This window comes from Trematomus bernacchii, unplaced genomic scaffold (genome assembly GCF_902827165.1).
Source record: "Trematomus bernacchii unplaced genomic scaffold, fTreBer1.1, whole genome shotgun sequence".
Classification (NCBI taxonomy): Eukaryota; Metazoa; Chordata; class Actinopteri; order Perciformes; family Nototheniidae; genus Trematomus; species Trematomus bernacchii.
The window spans coordinates 1-17,796 of record NW_022987894.1 but is presented as its reverse complement, the minus strand read 5'-3'; the positions used below and the strand labels follow the sequence as shown (position 1 = coordinate 17,796).

Sequence of the window (17,796 nt, the reverse complement as noted above, 5' to 3'; positions counted from 1 at the left end):
CCTCGTCTTAGCCATGGCTTGTATTTGTCTTCTGCTAGCCAACGCTCGTTGAAACGGCAACCTCCTGGCATACTGTCATCTATCACTCTCATCAGAATGCCCAGGTCACACACGTAACACAAACACTTGCCGGTCACGCGCATTGCGCGGGAAGGCCGGAGCGGAGCTGTTTTATGTAAAAGCGAAGCAATTAAGCGCGCTCCGACTTCTTTATTCTCTTTTAATCTAAAAAGCGAAGTAAAGCATTTACAATTTCAAGCACTTTATCCCAAATTCAAGCACCATTCCCAAAATTCAAGCACTTTTCAAACCTTGAAAACACCTCGTACAATTTCAAGCATTTTCAAGGATTTCCAGCACCCGTACGCACCCTGAATAAAGATATTTTTGTTATCTAAACGTTTGACCTCTTTCTTTTACAATTTTGGAATCGAAACGGGGAATCGATAAGAACCGGAATCGGAATCGATAAATTTCAAACGATACCCATCCCTACTCCTGACGGACACACACAGCGCGACTCCTGACGGACACACACACAGCGCGACGCCTGACGGACACACACACAGCGCGACTCCTGACGGACACACACACAGCGCGACGCCTGACGGACACGCACAGCGTGACGCCTGACGGACACGCGCACAGCGTGACGCCTGACTGACACGCGCACAGCGTGACGCCTGACGGACACGCACAGCGTGACGCCTGATGGACACGCACAGCGTGACGCCTGACGGACACGCACAGCGTGACGCCTGACGGACACGCACAGCGTAGCGTGACGCCTGACGGACACGCACAGCGTGACGCCTGACGGACACGCACAACGTGACGCCTGACGGACACGCACAGCGTGACGCCTGACGGACACGCACAACGTGACGCCTGACGGACACGCACACAGCGTGACGCCTGACGGACACGCACACAGCGTGACGCCTGACGGACACGCACAGCGTGACGCCTGACGGACACGCACACAGCGTGACGCCTGACGGACACGCACAGCGCGACGCCTGACGGACACGCACAGCGCGACGCCTGACGGACACGCACAGCGCGACGCCTGACGGACACACACAGCGCGACTCCTGACGGACACACACACAGCGCGACTCCTGACGGACACACACACAGCACGACGCCTGACGGACACGCACAGCGCGACGCCTGACGGACACGCGCACAGCGTGACGCCTGACTGACACGCACAGCGTGACGCCTGACGGACACGCACAGCGCGACGCCTGACGGACACGCACAGCGCGACGCCTGACGGACACGCACAGCGCGACGCCTGACGGACACACACACAGCGCGACTCCTGACGGACACACACACAGCGCGACTCCTGACGGACACACACACAGCACGACGCCTGACGGACACGCACAGCGCGACGCCTGACTGACACGCACAGCGTGACGCCTGACGGACACGCACAGCGCGACGCCTGACGGACACGCACAGCGCGACGCCTGACGGACACGCACAGCGCGACGCCTGACGGACACGCACACAGCGTGACGCCTGACGGACACGCACACAGCGTGACGCCTGACGGACACGCACACAGCGTGACGCCTGACGGACACGCACAACGTGACGCCTGACGGACACGCACAGCGTGACGCCTGACGGACACGCACAGCGTGACGCCTGACTGACACGCACACAGCGTGACGCCTGACGGACACGCGCACAGCGTGACGCCTGACGGACACGCGCACAGCGTGACGCCTGACGGACACGCACAGCGTGACGCCTGACGGACACGCACAGCGTGACGCCTGACGGACACGCACAACGTGACGCCTGACGGACACGCACAGCGTGACGCCTGACGGACACGCACAACGTGACGCCTGACGGACACGCACAACGTGACGCCTGACGGACACGCACAGCGTGACGCCTGACGGACACGCACAGCGTGACGCCTGACGGACACGCACAGCGTGACGCCTGACGGACACGCACAACGTGACGCCTGACGGACACACACAGCGTGACGCCTGACGGACACACACAGCGTGACGCTCCGAGGAAACGACGTCTCATTGCTCTTAAAACACAGTTTCTCGCTTCCTCTCATGGTTTCTTTGCGTCTCAGACCCACTCCCCACAGAAAGGGGGTTATTAAACAGAAACTCACTGCGTCCTCTGGTCGACGGCGGCCTCGTGGAAGACGCTGGGTCTCAGTCTGAGCCAATCAAGAGACACTTTGATGGCGGGAAGAGGACATTCGCCCATTATCTCCTCCCCACGACTCTTGTTGAGCAGAGCTCGGCTGCACATGACGCCCAGGAAGGACACTGAGGAGGACAGGAAGACAGACAGGAAGTCAGACATTTAATTGGGATAACAATTCATGTGGATTCTGCGGGAAAGATATTGTTGGGAAAATCCTGAATGTCCTCTTCCAACATGAGAGTAACATGCTAACAAAGGTATCCCAACTGTAGCTGTGAACATGACAGGATGTATGATTACCTAGAAGAGCATCAGGACTGTTTGAGGCATATGATAGCTATGTGATTAACATGATGATTCAGCCTCTATGGAGAGAGACATATGACAAGCATGCTCATTTCTGACGTGGAGCTAATCTGAAGTAAACATTGAATACTGCTTTCTATTCCTCCATCTTGTGACTGTGTAACTCCCTCTCTTGGATCAGCATGTGAAGGACACTGTTCAGGAACTAGTTGATGCTCTGTATGTGATGACTACTTCCATTCTGGAGAGGATCACAGATACATGGATCCTGAGATTGAAGCTCAAGCCGGTGACGACTGATTATTACACTTTTTAAGTATTCAGAGAAAGTCATAATTTTTAGATTTAGAGAAAAAGTCATGATTTTGAGAAAAAGTCATAATTTTTAGAAAAAGTCATAATTTTTAGAAAAAGTCATAATTTTTAGAACAAGTCATAGTTTTAAGAAAAAGGCATAATTTTTGAACAAGTCATAATTTTTAGAAAAAGTCATAATTTTTTGAAAAAATCATAATTTTAAGAAAAAGTCATAATTTTTAGAAGAAGTCTGATTTTGGAGAACAACTCAGATTTTGGAGATTTTTAGAAAGTTAGAATTTTTTGATTTTGAGAAAAAGTCAGAATTTTTGAGAAAAAGTCAGAACTTTTGAGAAAAACTGACTTTTGAGATTTTTGCAAAAAAGTCTGAATTTTGTGATTTTTGAGAAAAAGTCACAATTTTGAGATTTTTAGAATTCTCTTGAAAAAAAAGCCAACATTTTGGAAAAAAAGTCAGTATTTTGTACATGACAGGATGTATGATTACCTAGAAGAGCATCAGGACTGTTTGAGGCATATGATAGCTATGTGATTAACATGTTGATTCAGCCTCTATGGAGAGAGACATATGACAAGCATGCTCATTTCTGACGTGGAGCTAATCTGAAGTAAACATTGAATACTGCTTTCTATTCCTCCATCTTGTGACTGTGTAACTCCCTCTCTTGGATCAGCATGTGAAGGACACTGTTCAGGAACTAGTTGATGCTCTGTATGTGATGACTACTTCCATTCTGGAGAGGATCACAGATACATGGATCCTGAGATTGAAGCTCAAGCCGGTGACGACTGATTATTACACTTTTTAAGTATTCAGAGAAAGTCATAATTTTTAGATTTAGAGAAAAAGTCATGATTTTGAGAAAAAGTCATAATTTTTAGAAAAAGTCATAATTTTTAGAAAAAGTCATAATTTTTAGAACAAGTCATAGTTTTAAGAAAAAGGCATAATTTTTGAACAAGTCATAATTTTTAGAAAAAGTCATAATTTTTTGAAAAAATCATAATTTTTAGAAGAAGTCTGATTTTGGAGAACAACTCAGATTTTGGAGATTTTTAGAAAGTTAGAATTTTTTGATTTTGAGAAAAAGTCAGAATTTTTGAGAAAAAGTCAGAACTTTTGAGAAAAACTGACTTTTGAGATTTTTGCAAAAAAGTCTGAATTTTGTGATTTTTGAGAAAAAGTCACAATTTTGAGATTTTTAGAATTCTCTTGAAAAAAAAGCCAACATTTTGGAAAAAAAGTCAGTATTTTGTACATGACAGGATGTATGATTACCGAGAAGAGCATCAGGACTGTTTGAGGCATATGATAGCTATGTGATTAACATGTTGATTCAGCCTCTATGGAGAGAGACATATGACAAGCATGCTCATTTCTGACGTGGAGCTAATCTGAAGTAAACATTGAATACTGCTTTCTATTCCTCCATCTTGTGACTGTGTAACTCCCTCTCTTGGATCAGCATGTGAAGGACACTGTTCAGGAACTAGTTGATGCTCTGTATGTGATGACTACTTCCATTCTGGAGAGGATCACAGATACATGGATCCTGAGATTGAAGCTCAAGCCGGTGACGACTGATTATTACACTTTTTAAGTATTCAGAGAAAGTCATAATTTTTAGATTTAGAGAAAAAGTCATGATTTTGAGAAAAAGTCATAATTTTTAGAAAAAGTCATAATTTTTAGAAAAAGTCATAATTTTTAGAACAAGTCATAGTTTTAAGAAAAAGGCATAATTTTTGAACAAGTCATAATTTTTAGAAAAAGTCATAATTTTTTGAAAAAAATCATAATTTTAAGAAAAAGTCATAATTTTTAGAAGAAGTCTGATTTTGGAGAACAACTCAGATTTTGGAGATTTTTAGAAAGTTAGAATTTTTTGATTTTGAGAAAAAGTCAGAATTTTTGAGAAAAAGTCAGAATTTTTGAGAAAAAGTCAGAATTTTTGAGAAAAAGTGACTTTTGAGATTTTTGCAAAAAAGTCTGAATTTTGTGATTTTTGAGAAAAAGTCACAATTTTGAGATTTTTAGAATTCTCTTGAAAAAAAAGCCAACATTTTGGAAAAAAAGTCAGTATTTTGTACATGACAGGATGTATGATTACCGAGAAGAGCATCAGGACTGTTTGAGGCATATGATAGCTATGTGATTAACATGATGATTCAGCCTCTATGGAGAGAGACATATGACAAGCATGCTCATTTCTGACGTGGAGCTAATCTGAAGTAAACATTGAATACTGCTTTCTATTCCTCCATCTTGTGACTGTGTAACTCCCTCTCTTGGATCAGCATGTGAAGGACACTGTTCAGGAACTAGTTGATGCTCTGTATGTGATGACTACTTCCATTCTGGAGAGGATCACAGATACATGGATCCTGAGATTGAAGCTCAAGCCGGTGACGACTGATTATTACACTTTTTAAGTATTCAGAGAAAGTCATAATTTTTAGATTTAGAGAAAAAGTCATGATTTTGAGAAAAAGTCATAATTTTTAGAAAAAGTCATAATTTTTAGAAAAAGTCATAATTTTTAGAACAAGTCATAGTTTTAAGAAAAAGGCATAATTTTTGAACAAGTCATAATTTTTAGAAAAAGTCATAATTTTTTGAAAAAATCATAATTTTTAGAAGAAGTCTGATTTTGGAGAACAACTCAGATTTTGGAGATTTTTAGAAAGTTAGAATTTTTTGATTTTGAGAAAAAGTCAGAATTTTTGAGAAAAAGTCAGAATTTTTGAGAAAAAGTCAGAACTTTTGAGAAAAACTGACTTTTGAGATTTTTGCAAAAAAGTCTGAATTTTGTGATTTTTGAGAAAAAGTCACAATTTTGAGATTTTTAGAATTCTCTTGAAAAAAAAGCCAACATTTTGGAAAAAAAGTCAGTATTTTGTACATGACAGGATGTATGATTACCTAGAAGAGCATCAGGACTGTTTGAGGCATATGATAGCTATGTGATTAACATGATGATTCAGCCTCTATGGAGAGAGACATATGACAAGCATGCTCATTTCTGACGTGGAGCTAATCTGAAGTAAACATTGAATACTGCTTTCTATTCCTCCATCTTGTGACTGTGTAACTCCCTCTCTTGGATCAGCATGTGAAGGACACTGTTCAGGAACTAGTTGATGCTCTGTATGTGATGACTACTTCCATTCTGGAGAGGATCACAGATACATGGATCCTGAGATTGAAGCTCAAGCCGGTGACGACTGATTATTACACTTTTTAAGTATTCAGAGAAAGTCATAATTTTTAGATTTAGAGAAAAAGTCATGATTTTGAGAAAAAGTCTTAATTTTGAGAAAAAGTCATAATTTTTAGAAAAAGTCATAATTTTTAGAAAAAGTCATAATTTTTAGAACAAGTCATAGTTTTAAGAAAAAGGCATAATTTTTGAACAAGTCATAATTTTTAGAAAAAGTCATAATTTTTTGAAAAAATCATAATTTTAAGAAAAAGTCATAATTTTTAGAAGAAGTCTGATTTTGGAGAACAACTCAGATTTTGGAGATTTTTAGAAAGTTAGAATTTTTTGATTTTGAGAAAAAGTCAGAATTTTTGAGAAAAAGTGACTTTTGAGATTTTTGCAAAAAAGTCTGAATTTTGTGATTTTTGAGAAAAAGTCACAATTTTGAGATTTTTAGAATTCTCTTGAAAAAAAAGCCAACATTTTGGAAAAAAAGTCAGTATTTTGTACATGACAGGATGTATGATTACCGAGAAGAGCATCAGGACTGTTTGAGGCATATGATAGCTATGTGATTAACATGATGATTCAGCCTCTATGGAGAGAGACATATGACAAGCATGCTCATTTCTGACGTGGAGCTAATCTGAAGTAAACATTGAATACTGCTTTCTATTCCTCCATCTTGTGACTGTGTAACTCCCTCTCTTGGATCAGCATGTGAAGGACACTGTTCAGGAACTAGTTGATGCTCTGTATGTGATGACTACTTCCATTCTGGAGAGGATCACAGATACATGGATCCTGAGATTGAAGCTCAAGCCGGTGACGACTGATTATTACACTTTTTAAGTATTCAGAGAAAGTCATAATTTTTAGATTTAGAGAAAAAGTCATGATTTTGAGAAAAAGTCATAATTTTGAGAAAAAGTCATAATTTTTAGAAAAAGTCATAATTTTTAGAACAAGTCATAGTTTTAAGAAAAAGGCATAATTTTTGAACAAGTCATAATTTTTAGAAAAAGTCATAATTTTTTGAAAAAATCATAATTTTAAGAAAAAGTCATAATTTTTAGAAGAAGTCTGATTTTGGAGAACAACTCAGATTTTGGAGATTTTTAGAAAGTTAGAATTTTTTGATTTTGAGAAAAGTCAGAATTTTTGAGAAAAAGTCAGAATTTTTGAGAAAAAGTCAGAACTTTTGAGAAAAACTGACTTTTGAGATTTTTGCAAAAAAGTCTGAATTTTGTGATTTTTGAGAAAAAGTCACAATTTTGAGATTTTTAGAATTCTCTTGAAAAAAAAAGCCAACATTTTGGAAAAAAAGTCAGTATTTTGTACATGACAGGATGTATGATTACCGAGAAGAGCATCAGGACTGTTTGAGGCATATGATAGCTATGTGATTAACATGATGATTCAGCCTCTATGGAGAGAGACATATGACAAGCATGCTCATTTCTGACGTGGAGCTAATCTGAAGTAAACATTGAATACTGCTTTCTATTCCTCCATCTTGTGACTGTGTAACTCCCTCTCTTGGATCAGCATGTGAAGGACACTGTTCAGGAACTAGTTGATGCTCTGTATGTGATGACTACTTCCATTCTGGAGAGGATCACAGATACATGGATCCTGAGATTGAAGCTCAAGCCGGTGACGACTGATTATTACACTTTTTAAGTATTCAGAGAAAGTCATAATTTTTAGATTTAGAGAAAAAGTCATGATTTTGAGAAAAAGTCTTAATTTTGAGAAAAAGTCATAATTTTTAGAAAAAGTCATAATTTTTAGAAAAAGTCATAATTTTTAGAACAAGTCATAGTTTTAAGAAAAAGGCATAATTTTTGAACAAGTCATAATTTTTAGAAAAAGTCATAATTTTTTGAAAAAATCATAATTTTAAGAAAAAGTCATAATTTTTAGAAGAAGTCTGATTTTGGAGAACAACTCAGATTTTGGAGATTTTTAGAAAGTTAGAATTTTTTGATTTTGAGAAAAAGTCAGAATTTTTGAGAAAAAGTGACTTTTGAGATTTTTGCAAAAAAGTCTGAATTTTGTGATTTTTGAGAAAAAGTCACAATTTTGAGATTTTTAGAATTCTCTTGAAAAAAAAGCCAACATTTTGGAAAAAAAGTCAGTATTTTGTACATGACAGGATGTATGATTACCGAGAAGAGCATCAGGACTGTTTGAGGCATATGATAGCTATGTGATTAACATGATGATTCAGCCTCTATGGAGAGAGACATATGACAAGCATGCTCATTTCTGACGTGGAGCTAATCTGAAGTAAACATTGAATACTGCTTTCTATTCCTCCATCTTGTGACTGTGTAACTCCCTCTCTTGGATCAGCATGTGAAGGACACTGTTCAGGAACTAGTTGATGCTCTGTATGTGATGACTACTTCCATTCTGGAGAGGATCACAGATACATGGATCCTGAGATTGAAGCTCAAGCCGGTGACGACTGATTATTACACTTTTTAAGTATTCAGAGAAAGTCATAATTTTTAGATTTAGAGAAAAAGTCATGATTTTGAGAAAAAGTCATAATTTTTAGAAAAAGTCATAATTTTAGAAAAAGTCATAATTTTTAGAACAAGTCATAGTTTTAAGAAAAAGGCATAATTTTTGAACAAGTCATAATTTTTAGAAAAAGTCATAATTTTTTGAAAAATCATAATTTTAAGAAAAAGTCATAATTTTTAGAAGAAGTCTGATTTTGGAGAACAACTCAGATTTTGGAGATTTTTAGAAAGTTAGAATTTTTTGATTTTGAGAAAAAGTCAGAATTTTTGAGAAAAAGTCAGAATTTTTGAGAAAAAGTCAGAACTTTTGAGAAAAACTGACTTTTGAGATTTTTGCAAAAAAGTCTGAATTTTGTGATTTTTGAGAAAAAGTCACAATTTTGAGATTTTTAGAATTCTCTTGAAAAAAAAGCCAACATTTTGGAAAAAAAGTCAGTATTTTGTACATGACAGGATGTATGATTACCGAGAAGAGCATCAGGACTGTTTGAGGCATATGATAGCTATGTGATTAACATGATGATTCAGCCTCTATGGAGAGAGACATATGACAAGCATGCTCATTTCTGACGTGGAGCTAATCTGAAGTAAACATTGAATACTGCTTTCTATTCCTCCATCTTGTGACTGTGTAACTCCCTCTCTTGGATCAGCATGTGAAGGACACTGTTCAGGAACTAGTTGATGCTCTGTATGTGATGACTACTTCCATTCTGGAGAGGATCACAGATACATGGATCCTGAGATTGAAGCTCAAGCCGGTGACGACTGATTATTACACTTTTTAAGTATTCAGAGAAAGTCATAATTTTTAGATTTAGAGAAAAAGTCATGATTTTGAGAAAAAGTCTTAATTTTTAGAAAAAGTCATAATTTTTAGAAAAAGTCATAATTTTTAGAACAAGTCATAGTTTTAAGAAAAAGGCATAATTTTTGAACAAGTCATAATTTTTAGAAAAAGTCATAATTTTTTGAAAAAATCATAATTTTAAGAAAAAGTCATAATTTTTAGAAGAAGTCTGATTTTGGAGAACAACTCAGATTTTGGAGATTTTTAGAAAGTTAGAATTTTTTGATTTTGAGAAAAAGTCAGAATTTTTGAGAAAAAGTCAGAATTTTTGAGAAAAAGTCAGAACTTTTGAGAAAAACTGACTTTTGAGATTTTTGCAAAAAAGTCTGAATTTTGTGATTTTTGAGAAAAAGTCACAATTTTGAGATTTTTAGAATTCTCTTGAAAAAAAAGCCAACATTTTGGAAAAAAAGTCAGTATTTTGTACATGACAGGATGTATGATTACCGAGAAGAGCATCAGGACTGTTTGAGGCATATGATAGCTATGTGATTAACATGATGATTCAGCCTCTATGGAGAGAGACATATGACAAGCATGCTCATTTCTGACGTGGAGCTAATCTGAAGTAAACATTGAATACTGCTTTCTATTCCTCCATCTTGTGACTGTGTAACTCCCTCTCTTGGATCAGCATGTGAAGGACACTGTTCAGGAACTAGTTGATGCTCTGTATGTGATGACTACTTCCATTCTGGAGAGGATCACAGATACATGGATCCTGAGATTGAAGCTCAAGCCGGTGACGACTGATTATTACACTTTTTAAGTATTCAGAGAAAGTCATAATTTTTAGATTTAGAGAAAAAGTCATGATTTTGAGAAAAAGTCATAATTTTTAGAAAAAGTCATAATTTTTAGAAAAAGTCATAATTTTTAGAACAAGTCATAGTTTTAAGAAAAAGGCATAATTTTTGAACAAGTCATAATTTTTAGAAAAGTCATAATTTTTTGAAAAAATCATAATTTTAAGAAAAAGTCATAATTTTTAGAAGAAGTCTGATTTTGGAGAACAACTCAGATTTTGGAGATTTTTAGAAAGTTAGAATTTTTTGATTTTGAGAAAAAGTCAGAATTTTTGAGAAAAAGTGACTTTTGAGATTTTTGCAAAAAAGTCTGAATTTTGTGATTTTTGAGGAAAAAGTCACAATTTTGAGATTTTTAGAATTCTCTTGAAAAAAAAAGCCAACATTTTGGAAAAAAAGTCAGTGTTTTGTACATGACAGGATGTATGATTACCGAGAAGAGCATCAGGACTGTTTGAGGCATATGATAGCTATGTGATTAACATGATGATTCAGCCTCTATGGAGAGAGACATATGACAAGCATGCTCATTTCTGACGTGGAGCTAATCTGAAGTAAACATTGAATACTGCTTTCTATTCCTCCATCTTGTGACTGTGTAACTCCCTCTCTTGGATCAGCATGTGAAGGACACTGTTCAAGAACTAGTTGATGCTCTGTATGTGATGACTACTTCCATTCTGGAGAGGATCACAGATACATGGATCCTGAGATTGAAGCTCAAGCCGGTGACGACTGATTATTACACTTTTTAAGTATTCAGAGAAAGTCATAATTTTTAGATTTAGAGAAAAAGTCATGATTTTGAGAAAAAGTCATAATTTTTAGAAAAAGTCATAATTTTTAGAAAAAGTCATAATTTTTAGAACAAGTCATAGTTTTAAGAAAAAGGCATAATTTTTGAACAAGTCATAATTTTTAGAAAAAGTCATAATTTTTTGAAAAAATCATAATTTTAAGAAAAAGTCATAATTTTTAGAAGAAGTCTGATTTTGGAGAACAACTCAGATTTTGGAGATTTTTAGAAAGTTAGAATTTTTTGATTTTGAGAAAAAGTCAGAATTTTTGAGAAAAAGTCAGAATTTTTGAGAAAAAGTCAGAACTTTTGAGAAAAACTGACTTTTGAGATTTTTGCAAAAAAGTCTGAATTTGTGATTTTTGAGAAAAAGTCACAATTTTGAGATTTTTAGAATTCTCTTGAAAAAAAAGCCAACATTTTGGAAAAAAAAGTCAGTATTTTGTACATGACAGGATGTATGATTACCGAGAAGAGCATCAGGACTGTTTGAGGCATATGATAGCTATGTGATTAACATGATGATTCAGCCTCTATGGAGAGAGACATATGACAAGCATGCTCATTTCTGACGTGGAGCTAATCTGAAGTAAACATTGAATACTGCTTTCTATTCCTCCATCTTGTGACTGTGTAACTCCCTCTCTTGGATCAGCATGTGAAGGACACTGTTCAGGAACTAGTTGATGCTCTGTATGTGATGACTACTTCCATTCTGGAGAGGATCACAGATACATGGATCCTGAGATTGAAGCTCAAGCCGGTGACGACTGATTATTACACTTTTTAAGTATTCAGAGAAAGTCATAATTTTTAGATTTAGAGAAAAAGTCATGATTTTGAGAAAAAGTCTTAATTTTGAGAAAAAGTCATAATTTTTAGAAAAAGTCATAATTTTTAGAAAAAGTCATAATTTTTAGAACAAGTCATAGTTTTAAGAAAAAGGCATAATTTTTGAACAAGTCATAATTTTTAGAAAAAGTCATAATTTTTTGAAAAAATCATAATTTTAAGAAAAAGTCATAATTTTTAGAAGAAGTCTGATTTTGGAGAACAACTCAGATTTTGGAGATTTTTAGAAAGTTAGAATTTTTTGATTTTGAGAAAAAGTCAGAATTTTTGAGAAAAAGTGACTTTTGAGATTTTTGCAAAAAAGTCTGAATTTTGTGATTTTTGAGAAAAAGTCACAATTTTGAGATTTTTAGAATTCTCTTGAAAAAAAAGCCAACATTTGGAAAAAAAGTCAGTATTTTGTACATGACAGGATGTATGATTACCGAGAAGAGCATCAGGACTGTTTGAGGCATATGATAGCTATGTGATTAACATGATGATTCAGCCTCTATGGAGAGAGACATATGACAAGCATGCTCATTTCTGACGTGGAGCTAATCTGAAGTAAACATTGAATACTGCTTTCTATTCCTCCATCTTGTGACTGTGTAACTCCCTCTCTTGGATCAGCATGTGAAGGACACTGTTCAGGAACTAGTTGATGCTCTGTATGTGATGACTACTTCCATTCTGGAGAGGATCACAGATACATGGATCCTGAGATTGAAGCTCAAGCCGGTGACGACTGATTATTACACTTTTTAAGTATTCAGAGAAAGTCATAATTTTTAGATTTAGAGAAAAAGTCATGATTTTGAGAAAAAGTCATAATTTTGAGAAAAAGTCATAATTTTGAGAAAAAGTCATAATTTTTAGAACAAGTCATAGTTTTAAGAAAAAGGCATAATTTTTGAACAAGTCATAATTTTTAGAAAAAGTCATAATTTTTTGAAAAAATCATAATTTTAAGAAAAAGTCATAATTTTTAGAAGAAGTCTGATTTTGGAGAACAACTCAGATTTTGGAGATTTTTAGAAAGTTAGAATTTTTTGATTTTGAGAAAAAGTCAGAATTTTTGAGAAAAAGTCAGAACTTTTGAGAAAAACTGACTTTTGAGATTTTTGCAAAAAAGTCTGAATTTTGTGATTTTTGAGAAAAAGTCACAATTTTGAGATTTTTAGAATTCTCTTGAAAAAAAAGCCAACATTTTGGAAAAAAAGTCAGTATTTTGTACATGACAGGATGTATGATTACCGAGAAGAGCATCAGGACTGTTTGAGGCATATGATAGCTATGTGATTAACATGATGATTCAGCCTCTATGGAGAGAGACATATGACAAGCATGCTCATTTCTGACGTGGAGCTAATCTGAAGTAAACATTGAATACTGCTTTCTATTCCTCCATCTTGTGACTGTGTAACTCCCTCTCTTGGATCAGCATGTGAAGGACACTGTTCAGGAACTAGTTGATGCTCTGTATGTGATGACTACTTCCATTCTGGAGAGGATCACAGATACATGGATCCTGAGATTGAAGCTCAAGCCGGTGACGACTGATTATTACACTTTTTAAGTATTCAGAGAAAGTCATAATTTTTAGATTTAGAGAAAAAGTCATGATTTTGAGAAAAAGTCTTAATTTTGAGAAAAAGTCATAATTTTTAGAAAAAGTCATAATTTTTAGAAAAAGTCATAATTTTTAGAACAAGTCATAGTTTTAAGAAAAAGGCATAATTTTTGAAAAAATCATAATTTTTAGAAGAAGTCTGATTTTGGAGAACAACTCAGATTTTGGAGATTTTTAGAAAGTTAGAATTTTTTGATTTTGAGAAAAAGTCAGAATTTTTGAGAAAAAGTCAGGACTTTTGAGAAAAACTGACTTTTGAGATTTTTGCAAAAAAGTCTGAATTTTGTGATTTTTGAGAAAAAGTCATAATTTTTAGAACAAGTCATAGTTTTAAGAACAAGTCATAGTTTTAAGAAAAAGGCATAATTTTTTAACAAGTCATAATTTTTAGAAAAAGTCATAATTTTTTGAAAAAAATCATAATTTTAAGAAAAAGTCATAATTTTTAGAAGAAGTCTGATTTTGGAGAACAACTCAGATTTTGGAGATTTTTAGAAAGTTAGAATTTTTTGATTTTGAGAAGTCAGAATTTTTGAGAAAGTCAGAATTTTTGAGAAAAAGTCAGAACTTTTGAGAAAAACTGACTTTTGAGATTTTTGCAAAAAAGTCTGAATTTTGTGATTTTTGAGAAAAAGTCACAATTTTGAGATTTTTAGAATTCTCTTGAAAAAAAAGCCAACATTTTGGAAAAAAAGTCAGTATTTTGTACATGACAGGATGTATGATTACCTAGAAGAGCATCAGGACTGTTTGAGGCATATGATAGCTATGTGATTAACATGATGATTCAGCCTCTATGGAGAGAGACATATGACAAGCATGCTCATTTCTGACGTGGAGCTAATCTGAAGTAAACATTGAATACTGCTTTCTATTCCTCCATCTTGTGACTGTGTAACTCCCTCTCTTGGATATCAGCATGTGAAGGACACTGTTCAGGAACTAGTTGATGCTCTGTATGTGATGACTACTTCCATTCTGGAGAGGATCACAGATACATGGATCCTGAGGTTGAAGCTCAAGCCGGGGACCAGGGAGAGTTAACATTTTTAAGTATTCAGAGAGTCTGAATATTGAGAAAAAGTGAGAATTTTGAGAAAAATAGAAGATCAGAGTGTAAAAAGAACACTTTCAGTATTAGTGCAGTGTTTTATCACAGTGTGTGTGTGTGTGTCTGTGTGTCAGTCTGTGTGTGTGTGTGTGTGTGTGTGTGTGTGTGTGTGTGTCTCACTGAAGAGCCCCAGCAGTTGGAACCAGCTGATTGGCTGCTCGCTGCAGCTCGGCTCCCCTCCTTCAGACGGCAGCTCTCTGAGGTGATGGAGCTCGAACAGGTTGATGACCGTGATGTGAACCAGCTGCTGAGAGCTGAAGGCCTTCTGCAGGATGAGCTTCTACACACACACACACAGGTTAGCAAGCATCACTTTAAACCACAGTGCATGAACACAGGCAGGAAGATACAGAAACACCCCTGAATGTGGATCATTCCTATTTACACCATAAATAGTTCATAGCGTCACAATACAAATGAGTAAATGAATAATCAAGTTACAAAAACCTATCAAGAATGATTTTGAAAAGCGATTAGTCTTAAGAGCAGGTAGAGCATATATACACCCTGATGGCAACACATGGAATTAATCTGCAAGAACATGAGCTGGAGAGTTCAGCTTGCTCTCTGCTTTCTGCAGAATCAGGAAGAAGGAGAAAGACCCGTGTCCACATGACACATCTTTCTGCAGCTAATGAATCAGCAAAGAACCCGAATAGGTCCAAAAACCTAACACCGCTAAGCTAACGGAGGCTAATGTTGGGCTATAAAGGAACTACAGCACGGTCACATGACTTCACGTCAACACCGCTAAGCTAACGGAGGCTAATGTTGGGCTATAAAGGAACTACAGCACGGTCACATGACTCCACGTCACCACCACTAAGCTAACGGAGGCTAATGTTGGGCTATAAAGGAACTACAGCACGGTCACATGACTTCACGTCACCACCGCTAAGCTAACGGAGGCTAATGTTGGGCTATGAAGGAACTACAGCACGGTCACATGACTTCACGTCACCACCGCTAAGCTAACGGAGGCTAATGTTGGGCTATAAAGGAACTACAGCACGGTCACATGACTTCACGTCACCACCGCTAAGCTAAAGGTGGCTAATGTTGGGCTATAAAGGAACTACAGCACGGTCACATGACTTCACGTCACCACCGCTAAGCTAAAGGTGGCTAATGTTGGGCTATAAAGGAACTACAGCACGGTCACATGACTTCACGTCACCACCGCTAAGCTAAAGGTGGCTAATGTTGGGCTATAAAGGAACTACAGCACGGTCTCATGACTCCACGTCACCACCGCTAAGCTAACGGAGGCTAATGTTGGGCTATAAAGGAACTACAGCACGGTCACATGACTTCAGTTCACCACCGCTAAGCTAAAGGTGGCTAATGTTAGGCTATAAAGGAACTACAGCACGGTCACATGACTTCACGTCACCACCGCTAAGCTAACGGAGGCTAATGTTGGGCTATGAAGGAACTACAGCACGGTCACATGACTTCACGTCACCACCGCTAAGCTAACGGAGGCTAATGTTGGGCTATAAAGGAACTACAGCACGGTCACATGACTTCACGTCACCACCGCTAAGCTAAAGGTGGCTAATGTTGGGCTATAAAGGAACTACAGCACGGTCACATGACTTCACGTCACCACCGCTAAGCTAAAGGAGGCTAATGTTGGGCTATAAAGGAACTACAGCACGGTCACATGACTTCACGTCTCCACCGCTAAGCTAAAGGAGGCTAATGTTGGGCTATAAAGGAACTAGAGCACGGTCACATGACTTCACGTCACCACCGCTAAGCTAAAGGTGGCTAATGTTGGGCTCTAAAGGAACTACAGCACGGTCACATGACTTCACGTCACCACCGCTAAGCTAAAGGAGGCTAATGTTGGGCTATAAAGGAACTACAGCACGGTCACATGACTTCACGTCTCCACCGCTAAGCTAAAGGAGGCTAATGTTGGGCTATAAAGGAACTAGAGCACGGTCACATGACTTCACGTGGTCTCACCTGAAACTGCTCCTCCAGTTTCTCCCTCAGAGCGTCCAGTTTATCCAGACTCTTGCTCAGGTAGACGTGGCCGTGGAACTTGATGAAGGCTCTGATGAAATCTGAGACGCTCCACTTGGTTTTCACTTCATCTCGGCTGCAGAAACACGGAGAGAAACATCCCAGTTCAACTCAAAACGTTCCTGAGGAGTACTACATCTTCTCCTAAAGAGGATATATCTGCCTCTCCTGTAGTGTGTCCTATAGTGCATGTAAATGGTCTGCAAAGGTTCAAATCCCTGTGTTCCCTCTGTGGAGTTTCTCTCCAACACACTGCCTGAAACGCCTCTATTGGACTCCTTCGTTAATTACCTCTTGTTGTCACATTCAAGTAAGTTTCTGGCATTTTCAAACCTTTCCAGATCCTCACACCTGTGATAGATATATAAAACTATAAAATATATAATTGGGCCAAAATGATACTTTTGACAGGACAGTAGGGCGATAAGGGTGGGAAGTAACAAGTTCACAGAAAACTGTATTTAACAGTTTTTTTAAATAGTAATATATTTGCTCCTATTTTATGACTTAACTGCTCGAACTGTATTCTTTAAAAAAAATATATATATATTTTTTTTTAAAGACTTATTTTTTTCATTAAAGTTTTTTAACATAAATTGAGTAACACACAATAGTGTGTGTGTTACTGGTGTGTGTGTTACTGGTGTGTGTGTGTTAGTGGTGTGTGTGTTAGTGGTGTGTGTGTTAGTGGTGTGTGTGTTAGTGGTGTGTGTGTTAGTGGTGTGTGTGTTACTGGTGTGTGTTACTGGTGTGTGTGTTAGTGGTGTGTGTGTTACTGGTGTGTGTGTGTACTGGTGTGTGTGTTAGTGGTGTGTGTGTTAGTGGTGTGTGTGTTAGTGGTGTGTGTGTTACTGGTGTGTGTGTTACTGGTGTGTGTGTTAGGTGTGTGTGTTACTGGTGTGTGTTACTGGTGTGTGTTACTGGTGTGTGTGTTAGTGGTGTGTGTGTTAGTGGTGTGCGTGTTACTGGTGTGTGTGTTAGTGTGTGTGTTAGTGGTGTGTGTGTTAGTGGTGTGCGTGTTACTGGTGTGTGTGTTAGTGGTGTGTGTGTTAGTGGTGTGCGTGTTCTGGTGTGTGTTACTGGTGTGTGTGTTACTGGTGTGTGTGTTACTGGTGTGTGTTACTGGTGTGTGTGTTACTGGTGTGTGTGTTACTGGTGTGTGTGTTACTGGTGTTGTG

General features: G+C 37.6%; 1 protein-coding gene across 1 annotated transcript in view; it reads right to left on the bottom strand.

The window, feature by feature from the left end:
* The window catches only part of LOC117469915 (protein SMG7-like), a gene marked incomplete at its 5' end in the record, with an annotated part of 33,850 nt that extends 17,156 nt beyond the window's left edge, over positions 1 to 16,694 (bottom strand). Inside the window, 3 exon segments of the mRNA XM_034114390.1 lie at positions 2,159 to 2,318; positions 14,705 to 14,864; positions 16,559 to 16,694. Of these exon segments, the coding sequence (XP_033970281.1) occupies positions 2,159 to 2,318; positions 14,705 to 14,864; positions 16,559 to 16,694 (456 nt within the window).
* Positions 16,695 to 17,796: the final 1,102 nt, after the last annotated feature.